This window comes from Podarcis vaucheri (assembly GCF_965113315.1).
Source record: "Podarcis vaucheri genome assembly, chromosome: 14".
Lineage (NCBI taxonomy): Eukaryota > Metazoa > Chordata > Lepidosauria > Squamata > Lacertidae > Podarcis > Podarcis vaucheri.
Genome location: NC_138752.1, coordinates 54,644,385 through 54,667,386, shown reverse-complemented (window position 1 = coordinate 54,667,386; position 23,002 = coordinate 54,644,385). Strand labels below are relative to the sequence as shown.

Below are 23,002 nucleotides of genomic sequence, written 5' to 3'. Positions count from 1 at the left end.
CTTTCTCAAGATTTCGAGGTCTGCCGAGGGCAGTCTTTCTGGCCATTTCCCTCCCCCCCCCTTGAGGAGGCAGCAGAACACTGAACTCTCCTATCCAGCGGAGGATTAAGGACAGCTCTATTAAGTCAGCCCATTTAATCTAACTTGCTGCTTTCCAAGCAGATGCTGAAGAAGATCACAAGCAGGGCCCCTCCCCTCCCATGATGGCTGCCTGGAAATGACCACCCTTCAGCCATTGCCAGATTTCCCTCCCCCTCTCCAAATGCTCACCATTAGCTTAATCCCCCTGAATTCATAGCTGTCCCACAGCAGTGGCATTTCAGCAGCTGAGCCGTCCTTTTCCTTTTGGGAGGGGTGACAGAGATGTCCCTTCACGAGGTTTCCCCTTCCGACCAGCAGTTCCAGCCAAAAGCCTCCCAAGTAGATGGAGGTGGGAAGATGGGGGCTGTCGTGGTAAAATGCATCATAATTCGAGGGATGCATGAATGAAACTCGCCTTGGCTGTGGAGACTCCTGCTAGAGAATTTCAACAGGGCAGAGTAAAACTGATGAGCAGACGCCAGCCTTCCCAAAGTTCAGGAAAGTCGGAGTAAGGGGGCAAAATGAATGTGCCAGCAGCAAGCGTGCCGGGAAGGGCCGATGCCCCGTTGCCTCGATGCCAGTGGTCTCAGGTCCATTCCTCAGCGTCTCCAAGCAGGGCTGGGAGAGGAGCTGCCAATGGGTGTCAACACTCCTGAGCTAGATGGAGCAGTGGTCTTAGTCTAAGGCAGTTACAGGTAGGTAGCCGTGTTGGTCTGCTGTAGTCGAAACAAAATAAAAAAAATTCCTTCCAGTAGCACCTTAGAGACCAAGTAAGTTTGTTATTGGTATGAGCTTTCTGAAGAAGTGTGCATGCACACGGAAGCTCATACCAATAACAAACTTAGTTGGTCTCTAAGATGCTACTGGAAGGATTTTTTATTTATTTAGTCTAAGGCAGATTCTTATCTTCCAAAAGCAGGCAGAACCTTCTCCAGCATGTATGCAAGCACATTCGTGTCTGGTTGCAGGTACACTCAGAAGTGCGATCTCATGTTTGTGCATGTGCATTGGAACATACAGGGGAGAAGAGGGAGCCTCCCTCTCTCTGCGGTTCTTGGGAATGGTCAGTGTGGCCCAGGGAAGGCCCGAGGGGGTTCCAGCTTGCCTTCCTTTCCCTCCCCACCTCCGCCAAATACATCTCGTGTCTCGTTCTTCCTGCTAAAACCAGGAAGTATACCCACCCAATGACCTCTGCCTGGTGCCCCACCTGTAATCACAACCGGTCTCTCACACAAAAACACAGAAAGTCTTGTGGGTCTGTATTTTAATTATATAGAAACATGGAAAAGCATCAACAGGTTGCCTCTGAGAAAGAGCATGAAACTCCCTGCTGGGTCAAAATACTTCACAGATGCATCCGTAGTGTTCAGAGCCAAGAGCCTTTTTGCATTCCTCATGTCTTCCTATGCAGCAGCCCTTGGGACGGACGATGCACCCAGGGCAGGGCGCCAGAGGGCGTGGACTTGTGTCTTAAGGGGGTGGGAGGCCACAGCATCAGGAAGGGGGGGGCACATGCCAAACCGAGGTGACACCCGCCATTGAAACGGAGCATTTGGCAATGGACGAGCCCCTTCTGTGCGGAATCTCAGGACAAGCCCTCTTGGCTCTGCTTTGTCCTGTTGCTCACCCATGTAACGCCGTGGCTTTTCTGGAGGAATTAGTGCAAAACCAAGGGGGGTGGGGGGGACGGAGGTGTGCACAGGGCCTTCACATTTCTGTTAAGTCACAGTTAAGAGCTTTAATACAAACGGGGGAAAACAAACCACATCACAGAACAGAACTCGGACAAGCAGACTCCGATTAGACAAGGTATTTACATGTGGGGAGAGGGGTCTGGATACAGGGGCCTCCCGGGCCGCCTCTTGGCCTCGATATGCCAAGGAGAGGCAAAGAAGACTGGCGTAAGGACATGGCCCAGGGCACAGCCCCCCACCACCAATGACGGGGAAGGGAGCTGGGCAAGGGGTGCAGAGGAGCCTTGCGGAGGCAGCGAAGCTCACGGGGGAATGAGGAGAGGAAGGGACTGCTTCCTCAGGGGCCCAAGCCGGCCTCTGCCCTCCCCCCAGCTGCCCCTGAGCCTGGCACGGGTCACGCAGCAGCAGCAGCAGGCAGGAGACACCCTGGCTCCTGTTGCCCTCTCCTCTGCCGCCCCAGACCAAAGAAGTAGAGCAACTTTTGGCAGGGTGCAAAAGGAAAAGTGGGGGGCAGCAGCAGCCCCCCTAGCACAACGGCCGAGGTTTTGCTTTAAATAAAAACCACCCAACATGCCCCATGATTCATGCCACGCCTGTGGGGAGAATGGAGGTCTGCACCAGCTTGCCTGCTGCTCCAAGGAGAGGTCAAGAAAGCAACCATGCCAGGCCTTGCCCCCTTCCTCACCCTCCCAGAGAGGTGCCCCACAGGGATGAGGTCTCCTCGCGCGTAAGGACAGCCCGTGGCCCCTCGAGTCCAGCATCCCGGTCTCACTGGCCAACAAGATGCCCGTGGGAATCCTGCGGCCAGATCCTAACCGAGAGGTGCTGGAGGCAGGGAGCCCCCACATGCACATAGAGAGGGGAGGGGGGCAAAAGAGGCCGGCCACGGCTTGCCCGCCTGGCGGTTGTGGCGCCCGCCCTGCAGCTTCCCCAGGGACCCCGCGGTCCTGAGGCCTTCAAAGCTCTCTGCGCAGGAGGGAGGGGGAAAGACACAAGCAGGGGGGAGCGTTGGGCACAGGTGAGTCGGGCCAGTGGCGCCAGGAGGGGAGTGGACATCTCCTGGCCCAGCGGGCACTGCTAGCACATGCGCTTGTACGTGTAGATGTAGGCCTTGCAGTTGGGGCAGGTGTGCGTCACGTCCTTGAACTCGTCTATCAGGCAGGGGATCAGGCAGCAGCCCAAGTCGCACCTGGAAGGGGGGAGAGGAGGCGCCCGCCGTGAGGCCAACAGGCAGGCTGGAAAACCCCAAGCAGCGCCAATGGCGCACCCACCTCCTCGCCCGGTCAAAACCCCAGCCAAACGCCCCATTTCCATGCTCCTGTAGAGAGCAGGAGCTAGCCAGACCCCAGCAGGAAAACCAATTTATAAAAATATATCTATACCGCTGTGTCAGAGAAATACAGCGGTTGACAACAATGCAAGAGCCATAATATCATACAGTAAAATCCTAAAAAATAGAAGGACGTTGAAAGCAAAATTAAAACCAGGCAGCAGTAGACCATTGTGGGAGGGTGTGTTCTTAATGGCCTGCCCAGGCCTGGAGGAATAGATAAGATTTCAGCAGGCATTTAAAAGTTGGCACAGAAGGCAGATGCTGAGCTTATTGCAAACTCTCACAGCCTTCTCCCATTTCAGCCAGATCAAACACCTACAAGCAGTGGCATCACAACTGCCCTCCCTTCCCCCAATTCTTCATTTGCAAATTTATTGGGGGGGGGGAGAGAAAACAAAAACATGGTCAGCTGATGTTAACAATAATTATCCTAATACATTCCTTTTATTATTAATTTAATTGTTTCGCCCAGGGCAGGTGACAAGAACTGAAGATCACAATTAGAACGGTGTAAAACAAATTGCAGTTGCAAGAATAGGGTGGCTCCTGAAATATATGGGTATCGCATGTCAAAGGGCGAAAAGAGGGGCGACTTCAGCATGTAAGAATACCTGTACCTTGAAGGCACCAGGTGCGCCTCTGCAGGGAGAAAGTCCCACAGCTCAGCGGGGGCCACGGAGGGTGGAGGAACCACCAAGAGGGCCCCCTCTGCCCATCTAGCACCTGCTGGTCTTCAGGTATTTGGGGCTTGAGTCAGTTAGGGCTTTAAACACTAATGTGACCACCTTGTTCATACACCTTGTTCTGCAATACTTAGCTAATTGGGAACCGCTGGATAAAGCGAAAGATTATGAGTCATGGAGGTGGGTGGGCGAACTTCATAGTGCCTACCTTATTCTTTAGTTGCTGGTTTTGCTAATAGTGTCATACACATGATAACTGTGTGGCTGAGGATTTGCTAATTATACTGTATGATTTATGTGGTACCTGCGATGTTCTACTCCGTTGCTGTTATTTGCTGTTTGTAAGCCACTCTGGAAAGCGACATAGAACTGCAAGTGAGCGAGAAGGAGCCGCAGGATGAGACCCAGCCCCTGCCTGCCTGCCTGCCTCCCTCACTTACCCCACAAAGCAGCAGAAGAACCCCAGCAGGAAGTTCATGAGGCCGATCTCGTGGGTGATCTTGGTGGTGATGGCCTGCTGGCAGTGCGGGCAGACGGTCGGGACGGGGGCGGCCTGGAAGATCTCGCCCTGCAGGACTGTCACGGTGGCCGCGGCCCCCGAGGGCACCAGCACCGTGGCTGTCTGGCCCCCCGCAGGGGCGTAGGGGCCGGCCGGAGGGTAGTAGCCCATGGGGGGGTGTGGTCCTGGGGGCATGTAGTAGCCTCCTGGAAGGAAAGCACACAAAAGGGGGGCACTTAAAAAAAGAGAGACCCTCTCGCTGCCTGCCTCCCCCCCCCAGGCATGGGCACCCCTTGTGCCAGCATAGCCGTCCGCCTCCCTGCAACTCCAAACAGGACACCTAGTGCCTTTGCTCAAAAGGAAGAACCCTGCAGTCAACAGCAGACTCCCTTCTCTGCCATTCTGGATGGAGCTGCCTTGCTGTCAGGAGCCTGAGTCAGGGAACGGACAGAAATACACAACGCTTTATTCAAGGAAACCAAAGCAGCGCAAGCCTAGTGGTCCCAGCAACTCTTCCCAGTCGGCCTTGCTCCTATGAGGAAGTGGCAAAGACTGAAGGTCTCCGCCTTCCCACTGCTGCCCAACTCCCCTCCTCTCCAGGTTCCCCCCCCAAGTAATCGGAGTCTGCGCCTGCACATAACCAATCTCTGCTCTTCTCTTTTCATTTCTCTGTGTGTTCTTGGAGACCAGCAGGGAGGGGAGCTGGTTGTAGCAGGAGGGGCTCACTGGATTCTTCAGCAGCCTGATTCCTCTCTGCCCCTTGGCCGCTCCTCTCCCGCCTCCGCTGTTGCCTCTGAGTCTGGACTGCTCTCTGCCCCAGCCTCTTCCCGCTCACTAAACCCTGTTGCCTCTTCTGTTTCCGACACTTCTTGCTTCCTCTTCTCCCTCTGATTGGTGGCTGTCATCCCGCCACCAATCCCCGGCCTCTGAGCCTTCTGCCTTTGGGGGTCCCCCAGCTAGTGCCTCCCCCCACTCCTTGGCATCCTTGCCCTCCTGGCCACCAGGCACTCCTGAGATGGCAGGACACACACAGCCTCACACACACCCCCATCAAGGGATCGTTCTCCTGCACACACACCCTCAACTCACCAGGTGGCATGTAGGGCACTGAGCCATCGGTGCCCATGTGTGGGGGGATGAACCCTGGCTGCGGTGGAGGTTCGTACGGCGGGGGTCCCATGTCCATCGGGGGCTGCGGGGCTCCTTGCGGCTGCACCATTGCGGGCGAGACTCCGCCTGCAGGAGGACAAGGGCGTCAAAAGAGCGGCAGGCTGCTCAACCTGCCGTGTAATCATGACCATATCCCCTCGAGAACCAGTTTAAAATTTTGTTTTTATGTTGATACGCTTATACGAAGCAAAATGTTTTGCAACTGTGTGTATTTCGACACAAGGGAAAATCAATCCAAAATTAATTAATAGAAAGGGGACTGTCTGCATCTGCGGAGCGTAAGGCAAACCCTTTCCCAGGACTGCGGGGTGTGACCTGCAAGGACCAGGCCCCCCCCGGCTCAATCTCAGCTGGACAAGACCACCCAAAACTTTCCAGCAGCCTCCGGAGGATGTCGAAGAAAGTCTCCAGGAAGCTCCTCTCTGGACGCAGAAGGGGAGGCGATTCTTGGCCTAAGCAGCGCTCCCCACTCTTCTCCCTCCCCCTGCCCTTACCTGCTGGGAAAGGGTAGCCATCCTTCTCTTCTATGAGTGGGGCAGAGGGGCCCCCCGGGTAGGGTGGAGGTGGGTCACTCGACATGCTTTACGGCTGGCCTGGAGGAAAAAGAGAGAGAGAGAGAGAGAGAGAGAGTGGACATAAGGAGACTGGCTCATCCTGACCCCACATCCTGTCCTCGCAGGGGCCAAACAGAGGCCCTAAAGGGAAGCCCCAAAGCACCAGAGCCACACACTCCACACCTGCAATTCCCAGCTGCTGGCATTCAGAAGCAGCGCTGCCAGCAAAGCCATTGGGGCTCTTGCACACCTCCGACAGGCCTCTTTCCCATGAATTTGCCTCATCCTCTTTTACAGCCATCCAAGGTGGTGGCTGTCACTGCCTCTTGTGGCAGCGAGTTCCATAGGTTAACTATGTGCTGCGAGGAGGAGGAGGACTTTATTTTGTTTGTCATGAATCTCCCAGCCATCAGCTTCACTGGGTGGCCACAAGTTCTGGGGTTTTAGATGAAGATGATGGACTATATGGAACTTGCCGAACTGACCGGGAGACTCCAAGACCAGAGAGAAGAGATGGTGGAAGAAGACTGGAAGAAGTTTAAGGAATATTTGGAAAAAAAATATGTTAATATTTAAATCTTAGAATAGCTTTGGAAGTGGATATAGGCTGTAGGGTTAGAAGTAGAAGATAGTGTATTTTAAAATAGCATTATTTGTAAGTGATAAAATGTGAAGATTTTTATGGTAAAAGTGTGATTTAAAAAATGGTTAAAAATTATGATATATGAAACTGCTAAAGATGAGGTAAAATGAAAATCAGATAGGGGGGACTTGGGAAAGCTCACCTAACAATGTTTAGAAAAAATAAGGACAAGACAAGAATTTGTATTGTTTGTATTTCTGTTTGTATTGTTTATTTGTGTTATAAAATGATTATTATTTTTTGAAAAAAAACAAACACAAGTTCTGGGTTTTTGAGAGAAGGAGAAAAGCTTTTCTCTATCCACACAGTCCATCATTTTTTAAACTTCTGCCCTGTTGCCCGTGACTTGCCTTTTCTCTGAACTAAAAGGTCCCAAACCCCGCAGCCCCTTTTCCCCCGGGAAGTCGCTCCACGCCTGTTGGTCCTCCTGGGTGCCCTTCTCTCAACCTTCTCAAGTTCTACCATACCCATTTTGGGGGCGAGGGGGCCAGAACTGTACAGTGACAGAGAGGTAGGACGGGGTTGGCGGGTGGGTTGCTGCAACCCTGCCATGCGGGGGCGAGCGAGGAAAATCAGTCCCACAGGCAGAACCAGGCGGGGTGTGTCCCCTGGGAATCAAGGGGCCCGATCCCCGGTCCTGGCTCAGCCTCAGAAAAGGGCAGAGACGTCTGCAGGGAGGGAGGGAGGGCCGCGAGCAATTGCTCTGCCTTCCCTGTGACTATGAAGCCTGCCCCCGCCCCCTATATTTATTTATTTTATAACATTTATAGACTGCTTGACTGTAAACAAACAAACCTCAGCGTGGTTTACAAAAGGGGGGGGGGACAAATAAAAAGGGAACGGATTAAAGCATACAAAAAGCTAAAATAGTAAAACAGATGAAAATTTGCATCAACTTTCTCAGCCTGTCCAAACAAAGCCTAGCCTTTAAAAGTACAGCGCTGGCTCCTGATGGCAGGGGGGTCCCATATGCCTAGCCCCCCACCATCCTGAACACCCCTCCCCAAATTAACACTGCTTTAAAAAACAAAACAAGACTCAGGCTTTTTGCTAGAGTTCCCACTGACACATTTTACAGTGGGATCTACTGTCCCCACATCTCACTTTAGAAGTTATAATAAAGCAGAGGCTTGGGGGTGGGGGAGACTGGCCCAGGGTGGTGGTATAAGGAGTCCGCCCCCCTTGGGGAGAGGCAGTTGCCACCCAATGACCTGAACAACTTGGTTTCGTTTCCCAGGCTCAGGTGCCAGGATCCAGGATCCAGTTGCGGCTGCCTCCTGCCCTGCCCTGCGCCCAGGACAGAGAGCAGCAGCCGGAAAGAGAAACCCACAAACACAGCAAAACAAAAAAAACCCCTCCAGCCACTGATTGCAGAGAGCAGCCTTTCTTGACCAGTAGCCACGACCCTAGCTATCAACGTTTCCCTTTTTGAAAGGGAAATTCCCTTATTCCAAACAGGATTCCTCGCAAATAAAGGGAAAAGTTGACAGCTATGGCCACGACTCAGATAGCCCAAGCATCATCCTCAAAGCTTCCTGTGTACACATCTGGACCACGCTGAAAACCCAGCGGTGCCCCAAAAAGGGCTCCTTTGAAGGCGACAGGACCCCAGAAATAATAATAATAATAATAATAATAATAATAATAATAATAATAATAATAATAATAATAATAATAATTTATTATTTATACCCTGCCCATCTGGCTGGGTCTCCCCAGCTACTCTGGGCAGCATCCAACAGAATATTAAAATACAATAATCTATTAAACATTAGAAGCTTCCCTAAACAGGGCTGCCGTCAGATGCCTTCTAAAAGTCCGGTACCCATCCCATCTGCAGCATCCCACCTTTGCCCAGCCACGACAGCCTCCTCTGTCCAGCTCAGAGGAGCAAGGCAACCGTGAGCAGCTGCCGTGAGACAAACCTGCTGGAATCCTGCCCTCTGCCGCATCCGGGGCTCAGCTCCACCTCCCCGGCCACACAAGTCGGCCACGAAGAGGCGCCTCCTGAAAACACTGGGATGCTCCCCCCCCCCCCAGAGCTGCAGATGCAGGGCTGGCGCACACAGGGAGGATGCGCTGGCCGGTCCGGAGATGGAGAGGCCAGGCTCTCTCTCGGCCTGGTCAGCCGGAGTCAGAGAAGGGCCCCCTGCCCCCCCTCCGCTGCACAAGGCCCGGCCAGAGGGTCACTGGCCACAAGCGCGACTCCTTCCACTGCGTGATCTCAGCGGCGCCACGTGACGCAGCCGGGAAAGCAGGCCAGCCTTGCTGGGAACCAACCAGGCAGGGGAGAGCCAGGGATTCGCGGCTCCAGTTTCTGCGCCTGCTTTTCTGGTGGATCCCTGGCAGAAGAAGAACCAAAGTCTGCCTCTCTCCTTGCGCTCCTTCCTCCAGCAGGGGAAGGCTTTGGGGAGCTGACGGCTGTCAAGGAAAGGGCTGGCACCGTGCCGTTGCTATTGCAATTAGTTTTAATAGATCCTCTGTATCGACCTGCGGTTTTAATTCTAGCTATGTTTAATTGTTTTTTAATGACACCCCACCCCCCATGCTTTGAGCTGTTCCTCTTTGTATCTGTAAGCCACCTTGACTCCCTGTTAGGGGGAAAGGGGAAATATGAATAAATATGCTACAACAACCTACAGTGGTACCTCGAGTTACATACACTTCAGGTTACATACACTTCAGGTTACAGACGCTTCAGGTTACAGACTCCGCTAACCCAGAAATAGTACCTCGGGTTAAGAACTTTGCTACAGGATGAGAACAGAAATTGTGCTCCAGTGGCGCAGCAGAAGCAGGAGGCCCCATTAGCTAAAGTGGTGCTTCAGTTTAAGAACAGACCTCCAGAACAAATTAAGTACTTAACCCGAGGTACCACTGTACTGTACAGTCATACCTCGGGTTACAGATGCTTCAGGTTGCATTTTTTCAGGTTACGGACCGCCGAAACCCGGAAGTACTGGAACGGATTACTTCCAGGTTTCGGTGGTCGCACGTGTGCAGCAGCGGCAAATCGCGCTTTGCACATGCGCAGAAGCACTGAATCGCAACATGCACATGCGCAGATTCGTTGCTGCAGGTTGTGAATGGGCATCCCGCACGGATCATGTTCGCAACCCGAGCGTCCACTTTATTAGGGTAGAGCAGGAGACTCTTAATCTCAGGGTTGTGGGTTTGCATTGCATATTTTTGCATTGCAGGGGGTTGGACTAGATCCAGAACCGTCTTTCCCATAGGGGTTAGTGGTGCATAACGCCAGGGCACCGGCCTCTCAGGGGCACCCCAGCGAGTGGGGGAGCTGCGCGGCTTTGCTGGTGGCCTCCCCTTTCCCTGCATGCCCACCAGCTGCGCCCAGTCAACCATAAGGCTGGCAGGTGTGCAGCCTGCCTCCCAAGCCTCCTCAGGAGGAGAGTGATCCCCGCAGAGGCTTAGGATGGAAGCTGCGCCCCATCAACCATATGGCTGGCGGGCACACAGCTTCCCTCCCAAGCCTCTGTGGGGATTGCTCTCCTGCAGCGGCATGGGGGAGAGTTGCACCCCCCCCCCCGATGGCTGGCAGTGCGCAGCTTCGCCCCCCCCCATCTGTGGTAATTTGGGGGCGCTGAGCGGATATTTGCACCCCAGCGCCGCATCTGCTAAAGACGGCCCTGTAGATGACCCTCACAGTCCCTTCCAACTCTGATTCCACCAACAACAAATACCTCAACTTCCTTGTTGCAGCTTCCATTAAGGAAACGATTCAGGGAAGTGGAGGGAGGTTCTCCTACAACACTGCCTGCAGCCCGAAATGGGCTGGTTTTTAAAACCGCTGGACCTAAACACACCAAGAGCCGCCTTGGACTGCAGTGCCGTTTTCAGTGCCCCGAACAAAGCCCCTCTTTGTGCAGAGAGGCTCCCAGGATTTCTGCTGCAGGACGGGAGCCAAAAACCTCGCCAAACGCCAGGAGCCTTTAGGCTCCTCTGCCAGCAGCGGAGCCCCATGGAGACCATCCTGCAGCAAGCAGGCCCTGAATCCCAAGTTATCTCCTGCATCGCACAGCACTTGCCAGACTCCTCGCAAGCAGCTGGAGCGGAGCCGGGGCAGCCGTGCAAGAGATCCAGCCCAGGTCTTCCAAGCGGCCTAAGCAAAAACTGGCCGCTGGTCCAGGGGCAAGGAGGAGGGAGGGGGCCCTTTGGGGCAGGCCGCCCCATCAGCCAGGAGGCGCACCCCCAGACGTTCCATGGTTTTCACTCCACATTCTGGCATCTTGTGATACGAAAGTGCGGCTCATACGTAGTTTAAATGCAAACAAACAGGTTTCCACAGTGCTGGGAAGAACCTGGCACACGTCTGGAGGAAAATTTCAAGGGTATCATGTGAATAAGTAAATAAACGAAAGTATTCCGCCCTGCGCCCTCCACATGAGAGAGTTTTGACAAGCGGACTGGGCAAATTCACCTGTTCATCTTGTGACATCATTATGTCACAGGATTTACAGGATCCCTGCCCACCTGCCAAATTGAGAGACCGGGAAACACTTGGGAAAACATCCGACTGCGCTGTTTGAGGCAGCACAGCACCCTCTCCTTTCAAAATCGTCAGAAACAAACTTAAAAAGCAGGGGGGCTGCTTCAAACAGAGCTGCAAAATAAGGCCTCCGCCCCCAGCAGTCTTTTCAGCCTTGAGCCCTCCCAAAGATCTTTCTTGAGGGAGATTCCTCATGGAAGCCCCACATTCGCCCACCTGCCAGAGCCTCCGAGGCCGAATGGGCTCTGCATGGAGACAGTCCCTGCCAAGGCTGCCTTTTGCCAGTTCCCCACATGGGCCGTGGGCGCCTCAAGGAATACAAGCGGAGCTTGCCAGAGTAAACAGTCAACTCCTCTGGGGCTGGCAGGTGGCAGCGGAAGAGGCCCAGAGGCAGCCGCTGTGTGGCATGGCCTCCGCTGCCACCGACAGCATCTCACTGGGGTAGGAGGAAGAAAGCTGCAAAGCCACAACACTTCCGCCCGTTCAGTGTGCCCCCTCAGGCCAGGAGTGGGCAGGAATCTGGCTCAGCCAGGTCCTTTGCAGCAGATCTGCAAGCATTTCCGACTCTCGGTTACTTAACAAAAGCAGCTCCACCCCTGCACTGCGGGGATGAAGTATGTGTGGGGTAACCAAAAGCGAGCCCCTTTCATTTGTGGAGCTCAAAATATATATGCCCAGAATAGTGTATGGGGTCTCTGACTGCCAGGCTGCAGTTGGTGGCTCTTGCTGGTTATAGCCTGAGGACTGCCTTAAGACACACAACTGCCACCAGCTTCTTCCACGTAAGACAGGAAAGATCGAGATTGTGCTCCAGGAGCAAGAGCCCCTGGCGCCGACCCAACACTTGGTAAAAGCAGCAAACATGGGACGAATGGAAAGCAAAATTGCAGGGGCTTTGGCTATGAAAGGGCAGACAGGAAAGAGTTCACTCGGACCAGCCAGGAGTGAAAATGCTGCTTGCAGCTGCAAAGTTATATCTGTTACCATCCGCCAGGTTCCAGAAGAAACATTCAAGAAGAGAAATACGAGCCTGAAACGGACTCCAAGGTGCCTGCGAGCTGAGGAACCTGAGATCGGTGACACTCGAGTTGTGAGAACAGGGCGGCTCTTCCACACACCCATCCCAAAGATCAGCTGCAAGAGGGAGAAGGCGGGGGGGGGTCTGACTAAAGGACCTTCTGAGGGTGTCCCTATAAGTAGGGGGAGAAGGGAAACCTGGCTTGTGCATGTGAAAAGGAACCAGGAGTCTTAGCAGACCCCAACTCAACAAAAGCCTAATGTCCAGGTCAAGGGAAGCAATAGTCCCACTCAATTCTGCCTTGGTCCGAGCCCACCTGGAGTCCTGGTTCTAGTTCTGGGCACCCCAGTTGAAGAAGGATATTGACAAGCTGGAAGGGGAGCAGAGGAGGGCAACCAAGATGTTACAAGGTCTGGGAACCCAAGCCTGATGAGGAACGGTTGAGGGAGCCTGGGATGTTTAGGCTGGAGAAGAGATGAGAGCCATCTTCTGAAGGGCTGTCCCATGGAAGAAGGAGGTGGAAAGACACAGCCTTGCACACGATGGAAGAATGGCTGATAAAATTATGGGACTTAATTGAGACAGCTAAGCTGACATGTTTAATTGCAGAAAAAACCATTACTAACATTTGTTAAGGATCTGAAATTTCTTATGGCCCTTTTGTAAGAAAGAAAACGAAGTTGTAATATCTGGGTTTGAAGACCTAAAAAATACTGACTTATAGAAGATAGAATGGTTGGATTTTAAAGAGTGAATATCACATGTAGCTGCAAAGAGAAGACAGTCCTTTTATTCTATAGTTTTAGTTTTTTCCTTTCTTTTCCTTCTCTCTTGTTCTCTCCTTCCCTAGATTTCTCCTTTTCGTGTATTTTCTTCCTTCTGAGCTTGCTCTTTTTTAGCTGAAGTAGCTGCTTTATCTCAGTATATTATAAAAATATACTTTTTAATGGGTATATATATCTATTAGTTGGAATAAGTTTCAACGTATGTATATTTTTCTTTAAAAAGATGGAGCCAGCTTGTTTTCTGCTGCTTTGGGGGGGGGGTAGGATTCGAACCCATAGCTTCAAGTTACAAGGGAGGAGATTCCAACTCAACATCAGGAAGAACCTTCTGACAGTAAGAGCAGTTTGACAGTGGAAGGGTCTCCACTGAATTACAATTACAAGCCTGGTAGATGAAGGGAACGCAGTGGATGTAGCCTACCTTGATTTCAGCAAGGCATTTGACAAGGTGCCTCATGATATTCTTGTAAAGAAGCTGGTAAAATGTGGTCTTGACTATGCTACCACTCAGTGGATTTGTAACTGGCTGACTGACCGAACCCAAAGGGTGCTCATCAATGGTTCCTCTTCATCCTGGAGAAGAGTGACTAGTGGGGTGCCACAGGGTTCTGTCTTGGGCCCGGTCTTATTCAACATCTTTATCAACGACTTGGATGATGGACTCAAGGGCATCCTGATCAAATTTGCAGATGACACCAAACTGGGAGGGGTGGCTAACACCCCAGAGGACAGGATCACACTTCAAAACGACCTTGACAGATTAGAGAACTGGGCAAAAAGAAACAAGATGAATTTTAACAGGGAGAAATGTAAAGTATTGCACTTGGGCAAAAAAAATGAGAGGCACAAATACAAGATGGGTGACACCTGGCTTGAGAGCAGTACATGTGAAAAGGATCTAGGAGTCTTGGTTGACCACAAACTTGACATGAGCCAACAGTGTGACGCGGCAGCTAAAAAAGCCAATGCAATTCTGGGCTGCATCAATAGGAGTATAGCATCTAGATCAAGGGAGGTAATAGTGCCACTGTATTCTGCTCTGGTCAGACCACACCTGGAGTACTGTGTCCAGTTCTGGGCACCACAATTCAAGAAGGACACTGACAAACTGGAACGTGTCCAGAGGAGGGCAACCAAAATGGTCAAAGGCCTGGAAACAATGCCTTATGAGGAACGGCTAAGGGAGCTGGGCATGTTTAGCCTGGAGAAGAGGAGGTTAAGGGGTGATATGATAGCCATGTTCAAATATATAAAAGGATGTCACATAGAGGAGGGAGAAAGGTTGTTTTCTGCTGCTCCAGAGAAGCGGACACGGAGCAATGGATCCAAACTACAAGAAAGAAGATTCCACCTAAACATTAGGAAGAACTTCCTGACAGTAAGAGCTGTTCGACAGTGGAATTTGCTGCCAAGGAGTGTGGTGGAGTCTCCTACTTTGGAGGTCTTTAAGCAGAGGCTTGACAACCATATGTCAGGAGTGCTCTGATGGTGTTTCCTGCTTGGCAGGGGGTTGGACTCGATGGCCCTTGTGGTCTCTTCCAACTCTATGATTCTATGATTCTATGATTCCCTTGGGAGGTTGCGGACTCTCATTCATGGGAAGTTGGACGGTCGCCTGTCAGGGACCCTTTAGCTGAGATTCCTGCACTGTGAGGGGTTGGCCTAGATGACCCCTGGGGTCCCTTCCAACTCTACAATCCTATGATAAGCAAGTGAGGCTTGGGTAGGGGGCAAGAGGGAGAACAGCCCCTTCCCTTCAAGCCTTCTCTTCCCCAACATGCTTTCCTCTATCACAGGCTGGTTCCCAGCTCTCCCCTCTTTCCCCTCCAGCAGGGCAGATGGCCTCACCCCAGAGACTTGCGCCTTCAGATGGGGCAGAATCAGCACCAGGCAATGTGCACGCAGACTCGCATCCTGAACGCTTTCCCATCTCCCAAATGACCCTTTGAGTCATTTGCCAGTCCGTGCAGCAGGGCACACCCCTCGCATGCTCAGGGGCCACCACAACTCAGCCCCCGGCCCTGGCAGAACCAATGCGATAGGCCAGGGGTCAGCAAACTTTTCCAGCAGGGGGCCGGTCCACTGTCCCTCAGACCTTGTGGGGGGCCGGACTATATTTTGGAAGAAGAAAAAAATGAACGAATTCCTATGCCCCACAAGTAATCCAGAGATGCATTTTAAATAAAAGGACACATTCTACTAATGCAAAAACATGCTGATTCCCGGATTGTCCGTGGGCCGGATTTAGGAGGCGCTTGGGCCGGATCTGACCCCCGGGCCTTACTTTGCCTACCCATGCGATCGGCCTTCCTTTCCTTTTCTCCCCTCCAGCTTCTATTCACAACCACCAGCGGATGCCGCTCTCTGAAGCACATCCTTTGCTTTCACAACAACAGTCGTCCAGTAGTGATTTCTGCAAAAGCCCAGGCAAGAATGCCTTAAGTGCCTTGTTCCGGAAGCAGGCAGCGCCCAGGCAAAGCAGCGAACTGGCAACACCTGCGCCAGACGCTGAGAAGTCAGCCATGGGATCACCTAGTGGAAATGCTGGGAAGGCACTCTGCTCATGCTCTGCGACACTCCCTTTATTCCTACATACTCTAGAGCTGAGAACTGATTTGACACACTAGAACAGGGGTCTGCAACCTGCGGCTCCGGAGCCGCATGTGGCTCTTTTACATCTTTACTGCGGCTCCGGGGCGGATACTAGCAAGGGGAGGAGGCGCGTTGTGCGCCCCAACACTCCTCACTGTGGCGGGCGCTGTACTGGCTGTGACGTCGCATGGGGGTGGTGCGTGCGTTAGTCACGCACCGTCCCGACGTCACCTTCCCGCCCGCTGTCAGATCGTGGCTCCAGAGATCTATTTGTTTTAAATGTCACAATGGTTTTGCGGCTCCCAGTTGTTGTTTTTTCTTCGGAAACGGGTCCAAGTGGCTCTTTTTGTCTTAAAGGTTGCAGACCCCTGCACTAGAAGATCATTGGCTATTTGCTTCTGTTTGTCCCATGAGTGCCCTTCCCTTCCTTCCTCCAAGGACCTTGTGGCCAGGGAGATCAAATTTCAAAAAGTCAGAAGAGAAGGAAAAGAGCCTTTGAAGGGTTTTTTTTAAGGGTGGGGGGAGAGAAAGACCATTAAGGAGAGAGGCTTAAATAATTAAATGTTGTGGGGGGTCTTCTCTGCAGCAGACATGACGCTCCATAAATATCTTCTTCTTCTTTGGCGATCCCTCGTAGCCGAGTAAGATTGTCTTCCATAAACACGGTTTTAACAATGAGTCTGTAAATGACTGTGGAGGCCAATTCTGGATCCACATGTCCTTCCACAGTGGGGACATAGGTTTCCAGGGGAGGTGATCCCTTGCATCCTGCGTTCCAGTGTCTTCAAAGCCCAGGACACCTTTGGAAAAGGCTGCTCTCCAATCGGAGCACTCGCAGGCAAGGGTTTCCCAATTACTGGTGTTTATACTTCATTTTTAAAGATTTGCCTTGAGACAGTCTTTAAACCTCTTTTGTTGACCACCAGCATAACGCTTTCCATTTTTAAGTTCGGAACAGAGTAGTTGCTTAGGAAGACAATAATCTGGCACGTGAACAACATGACCAGTCCAACAAAGTTGATGTTGAACAATAATTGCTTTGACACTGGTGATCTTTGCTTTTCCCAGGAAACTGGCATTAGTTGACCTGTCTTCCCAAGCGATGTGTAAAAATTATATATATGGGGGGGGTATGCAGAGACCAACATTTCCCCTTCTCATAAACAATTAAAAACAGGTTTTGCTAAGCAATTAGGTGCAGGGCTAACAAGCACAAGATTAATTTACGCGGGGGTCTTTACACAGGCTTCATCACAGAAGCACCTAGAGCAGTGTTTCTCAGCCTCAGGTCCCCAGATGTTGTTGGACTACAACTCCCATCATCCCTGAGCTCTGGCCTTGCTAGCAGGGATGATGGGAGTTGTAGTCCCAAAACATCTAGGGATCTGAGGTTGAGAAAGGCTGACCTAGAGAGATTCCAGACAGGCAAACACCTGTCATGCATGCCAAAGGCCCCAGCTGGCAGAAGATGAAGCTCCATCTGGTACGCAGGATGAGACCCTACCTGCCTGCAGACCGTCTCACCAGAGTAGTGCATGCTCTAGTTATCTCCCGCTTGGACTACTCCAATGCGGTCTACATGGGACTACCCTTGAAGGTGACTCGGAAACTGCAACTAATCCAGAATGATGCAGCCAGACTGGTGACTGGGAGTGGCTCCCAGTACATTTCCGAGCACAATTCAAAGTGTTGGCTTTGACCTTCAAAGCCCTAAATGGCCTCTGCCCAGTATACCTGAAGGAGCGTCTCCACCCCCATCATTCTGCCTGGACACTGAGGTCCAGCTCTGAGGGCCTTCTGGTGGTTCCCTCCCTGCGAGAAGTGAGGTTATAGGGAACCAGGCAGAGGGCCTTCTCGGTGGTGGCGTCCACCCTGTGGAACACCCTCCCATCAGATGTCAAGGAAATGAACAACTATCTGACTTTTAGAAGACATCTGAAGGCAGCCCTGTTTAGGGAAGCTTTTCATGTTTAATAGGCTATTTTGGTGTTTTGTTGGAAGCCGCCCAGAGTGGCTGGGGTAACCCAGCCAGATGGGCGGGGTATAAATAATAAATGATTATTACGGTGGTACCTCGGGTTAAGTACTTAATTTGTTCCGGAGGTCCGTTCTTAACCTGAAACTGTTCTTAACCTGAAGCACCACTTTAGCTAATAGGGCCTCCCGCTGCCACCGGAACGCGATTTCTGTTCTCATCCTGAAGCAAAGTTCTTAACCTGAAGCACTCTTTCTGGGTTAGTGGAGTCTGTAACCTGAAGCGCCTGTAACCTGAAGCGTCCGTAACCCGAGGTACCACTCTATTATTATTATTATACGTCTCTCGCCCGAAATCCGGGCAGCGGAGCGAGGGGGGCTCAGCCTGAGGCAGCAGAAGGGAGGGCAGCAGAGCCTCCCCGCGCCGGAGCAGTCTACCTCCGAGCCTCCAAGGGAGGCCGCCAGCCCCTCGGTGCCCCCCCCTCTGGCACCAGGCTGGCACCCTGGGCAAGGAGACGCGGGAGCCCCCCTCCCCAGGGCCTGGCGGGGGCTTTCCTGGCGGTCGGCCTCCCCCCCCCGGGGCCAGCCGGGTCGCCCCCCGCCCCTGCCTCCCCCTCCGGGGCTGCTCAGCCACGTTGGCATCCCCACCTGGGTCTCTGCGCTCGCCTGCTGCCCTCCGACGCACGAAGCTCCCTCCTGTCGCCGCCGCCGTTGCACCAGCTGTTTCCTCCCCCCCTCCTCCTCTCTGCAAGGGCGGCGCGGGGGCCGGTGGGAGTTGTAGTTCTCCGACGGGGGGGGGGAAAGCAAACTACAACCCCCAGCATGCACCGCGCGGCAGCCGCGCAGGGTCCTCCCGAGTCCCCGAGAGCCGGAGGGGCGTGGCCAGCCGGCAGGGGGCGTGGCCAGGGGGCAGGTGCGGGTCCGATCCGGATCCGGACTTGCGCGTCGGCGAGCCGAAAGCCTGGGAATTACGGAGGTTGATGCAGGAGACGCGCCTCTCGCGTGGTTGTGCAATACCTGCTCACCCCCCCCAAAATGATGCAATGCTCTGCTGTTAAAATAAAAAAAAAAGTTGTTCACACCTACTCCATTGGGGACAATTAAAATGTTAAAAGTTAAAGAAACCTTGTGGAAGGAGGAGTGTTACTCTATATAGAAGTGTACATATGGTTAATTTGAATATGTTGTTATGGTATATTATTGAAAATGTATATTATTGAAAATGTATATTATTGAATATTGTATACCTAACGTATCAGCCGCCTGGGGGGTTTCACTGTTTGTGTTTTGGTGGTAGGTAAAAAATTATATATACTCTGTATATATATATATATATATATATATGCTTTCGTAGATTTTCACGGGTACAGGAATGCAGGTTTTGGTGTCTTCGGGTGTCTTCCCGTGTAAGAGTCGGGGTGTCTGGGCGACGTTTCGACGAGGTCTCACTCGTCATCTTCAGGCTGGTGCTTTCGGCTTCTTGTTACTGGAACAGAGCAGAATCTGGTGTTTGAGTTCCTATAAATACTGTTGAGGGGTGTGGTGTATAGCCTCCAACGTTCTGGGCAAAGAGGAAGTTCCTAGATTAGTGTGCCTCTTCTTCTTTTGTTCCTTAATTACTTGAGGGATATCTTGAGTGATTTCATGAGTGATATTCTGAATACCACTGGGTGGGTCATTAAGTGTAGATTAGTTGCTAAAGCTTTCGTGTCTTGACCTCTTGAGCTTGTGAAGAGTTTTTCTGAGAAGATGGCTGTGCTGCATATAGTTGTGCTCTGGCTTGGCTTCGTGTATAGGGGCGAGCTGTGGTTTTGTGCCTTGTGCCAGCCAGATCTGTGTAGGGATTGCAGGGGGGTGCAGCATCCGGAGGTGCCACTATAGTTTGGCTACTGGATGGAGTCTGTAATATGTCTGTGGAGAGGGTCTGGGTTTGGGTCTGGTGTGGTTGATTGGTGACGGCGTTCTGTGTGCCTCTGGTTCTGGTGTCGGTTTTTGTGGGGAGGGCTAATTTCCAGATGTCTGGCAGGCGGGACGTGTCGTCACGCTTGTTCATGTTGTGAGGGTGTTTCTCTATCTCGATGGCTTCCATGATTATAGAAGGAGCACCTATGGGATCACCCCTCTCACCGGTCATCGCAAATTTGTACATGGAACACTTTGAAACCAATGCTTTAGACAAGTCAGAACACAAACCCAAACTTTGGCTCAGATATGTTGACGACACCTTTGTAATTTGGCCACACGGGAAAGAAAAACTAGATAGCTTCCTCACACATCTCAACAGCCTACACCCCAAAATACAATTCACTATGGAAATAGAAGACAACAACCAACTCCCCTTTCTTGACGTCCTAATCTACAAAAAACCTGATGGCTCCCTAGGACACACTATCTACCGGAAAAAAAAACACACCAACCGCTACTTACATGCTCAATCACACCACCACCCTGCACAAATAAACTCCGTAGCCAAGACTCTCATCTCCAGAACCAAACGCCTGGCTGACAAAGACCACTTGACAACTGAGTTACAGAATCTCTCAAATGTGTTAATCGCCAATGGATACCAGAAAAACAAGGTTACGAAGCTAATCCAAAAAGAAACACCCCCCAAAAACCAAGACACAGAAGAAAACAATGGCATGGCCCTCCTTCCTTATATCAAGGGCACTACAGACAAAATTAGCAAAATCCTCCATAAACACAATATCAAAACAGCCTTCTGCACCAACCAAAAAATAGCCAATATCCTCAGAAACCCAAAAGACAAAATCCAGCTGGAAAACCAAGGGGTCTATGAAATACCCTGCAAAGTCTGCCCAGCCACGTACATTGGACAAACAAACAGACGAATAAATGCACGTATCGCAGAACACAAGAATGCCGTCAAAAAAGAAGAAAAAACTTCCTCTCTTTTCCAACACATGAAAGAAACAGGACACGAAATTAATTTTGCAGATTCCAAATTGCTCTTTAACATGGAACATCACCACAAGAGAATAATCATGGAAGCCATCGAGATAGAGAAACACCCTCACAACATGAACAAGCGTGACGACACGTCCCGCCTGCCAGACATCTGGAAATTAGCCCTCCCCACAAAAACCGACACCAGAACCAGAGGCACACAGAACGCCGTCACCAATCAACCACACCAGACCCAAACCCAGACCCTCTCCACAGACATATTACAGACTCCATCCAGTAGCCAAACTATAGTGGCACCTCCGGATGCTGCACCCCCCTGCAATCCCTACACAGATCTGGCTGGCACAAGGCACAAAACCACAGCTCGCCCCTATACACGAAGCCAAGCCAGAGCACAACTAAATGCAGCACAGCCATCTTCTCAGAAAAACTCTTCACAAGCTCAAGAGGTTAAGACACAAAAGCTTTAGCAACTAATCTACACTTAATGACCCACCCAGTGGTATTCAGAATATCACTCATGAAATCACTCAAGATATCCCTCAAGTAATTAAGGAACAAAAGAAGTAGAGGCACACTAATCTAGGAACTTCCTCTCTGCCCAGAACGTTGGAGGCTATACACCACACCCCTCAACAGTATTTATAGGAACTCAAACACCAGACTCTGCTCTGTTCCAGTAACAAGAAGCCGAAAGCACCAGCCTGAAGATGACGAGTGAGATCTCGTCGAAACGTCGCACAGACACCCCGACTCTTACACGGGAAGACACCCGAAGACACCAAAACCTGCAGAGATATATATATATATATATATATATATGCTTTCGTAGATTTTCACGGGTACAGGAATGCAGGTTTTGGTGTCTTCGGGTGTCTTCCCGTCTCTGTTCCAGTAACAAGAAGCCGAAAGCACCAGCCTGAAGATGACGAGTGAGACCTCGTCGAAACGTCGCACAGACACCCCGACTCTTACACGGGAAGACACCCGAAGACACCAAAACCTGCATATATATATATATATATATATATATATATATATATATATATACACATATACATATACATATATGTGCTTGTCTGAAAAATAAATAAATAAAATAAATTTTAAAAGCACCCTTCGAAAAGAATAAAGTCATCAGTGGTAAAAAAAGGTTAAAAACAGTTGTTTAAACGTTCAAAAATTAAAATCAGGGATAAACTAAGAAAGAGAAAGAGATTGAAAAGTCTCTATAAAGTCTGTGCCAGGATTTGAATGACTTCCGTCTTACAATGTATATTTAGAAGAGAATATATTACTGACGATTAAAAAGAAAATGGAGATTAATAGTGCACTAGATAAAATAAGCAGTAAATGTATGATGGGGTGGCGGGAACTCAAGAAGAATGTACAGTGAACAAATAGGGTGATTTTCTTTTTGTATTTTTGTTTTGATTATATATATATGTTTCTTATAGCCTTTTAGTTCTAAAAAAGCATTTAAATTAGAAAGAAAGAAAGAAAGAAAGAAAGAAAGAAAGAAAGAAAGATTGAAACGTACGCCCTCGTTCTAGACGTGTGTGTTCTTTCTTGCAGTGTTAACTCGTGCTGAGACTCCCTTGCCTGCTCACAGAACTGTAGGAGTTGGAAGAGATCCCAAGGATCTGGTCCATTTCCACCCCCTGCAGTGCAGAATTGCAGCAAAAGCTGGGATCGCTTGTCATGAGGGACTCTCAATTCCAGGGAGACCCACCTCAGGCAAAAGACTCCTGCACTGCGCCGGGTTGGACGAGTCGATCACCGGGATCCCTTCCAAGTCTGCGATCCTGTGATTCCCTCCCCACCTGGAATAGCGACTGAGAGGGAGCAGCTGTTCGTTTCTTTAACAACCTAGGAGAATCAGAGTAGCCTGCTCCTGGATCAGGCCAACTGCCCTTCTCTGCAGGACCAACACCTGTGTTGTGTCAGGGTCCGGCCAGGCAGCGCCTCTGCATCCTGGTTAGTAGCCATTACTAGCCACCTCCGTGATTTTGCCCAATCCTCTTTTAAAGGCTGCCTCCTGTGGGAGGGAGTTCCATAGTTTTAACTCTGCGGTGCATTAAGAAGGACTTCCTTTATCTCTCCTGAGTCTGTGGAACTCTCTGCCACAGGAGGCGGAGATGACCAACTTGGATGGCTTTTTAAAAGGTAAAGGGACCCCTGACCATTAGGTCCAGTCGTGTACGACTCTGGGGTTGTGCGCTTTGGAGCCGGCATTTTTCCGCAGACAGCTTCCGGGTCATGTGGCCAGCATGACTAAGCCACTTCTGGCGAACCAGAGCAGCGCACGGAAACGCCGTTTACCTTCCCGCCGGAGTGGTACCTATTGATCTACTTGCACTTTGACGTGCTTTCGAACTGCTAGGTGGGCAGGAGAAGGGACCGAGCAATGGGAGCTCACCCTGTTGCAGGGATTCGAACCGCCGACCTTCTGATCAGCAAGTCCTAGGCTCTGTGGTTTAACCCACAGCACCACCCTCGTCCTTTTTTTAAAGGACTGGGCAAATTAATGGAGGAGAGGGC

The 23,002-nt window shown here is 51.2% G+C and overlaps 2 protein-coding genes across 3 annotated transcripts in view; one reads left to right on the top strand and one right to left on the bottom strand.

Annotated features, from left to right (window-relative positions):
* Nucleotides 1–23,002, top strand: part of MGRN1 (mahogunin ring finger 1) — a gene marked incomplete at its 5' end in the record, with an annotated part of 82,230 nt that overhangs the window by 10,248 nt on the left and 48,980 nt on the right. The window lies entirely within an intron of this gene.
* CDIP1 (cell death inducing p53 target 1) lies at nucleotides 1,329–18,271 on the bottom strand. Of its 2 annotated transcripts, none has more exons than XM_082199941.1 (5): nucleotides 18,182–18,271; nucleotides 5,955–6,053; nucleotides 5,380–5,526; nucleotides 4,232–4,496; nucleotides 1,329–2,964 (listed from the first exon to the last, which is right to left on the bottom strand). In XM_082199941.1, exons 2-5 carry the CDS (start codon nucleotides 6,037–6,039, stop codon nucleotides 2,853–2,855), a joined length of 609 nt encoding a protein of 202 aa, XP_082056067.1. In that variant the 5' UTR covers nucleotides 6,040–6,053; nucleotides 18,182–18,271; the 3' UTR covers nucleotides 1,329–2,852. The 2 variants fall into 2 exon arrangements, with proteins under 2 accessions (XP_082056067.1, XP_082056068.1); XM_082199942.1 differs by lacking the exon at nucleotides 18,182–18,271 and adding an exon at nucleotides 8,583–8,736.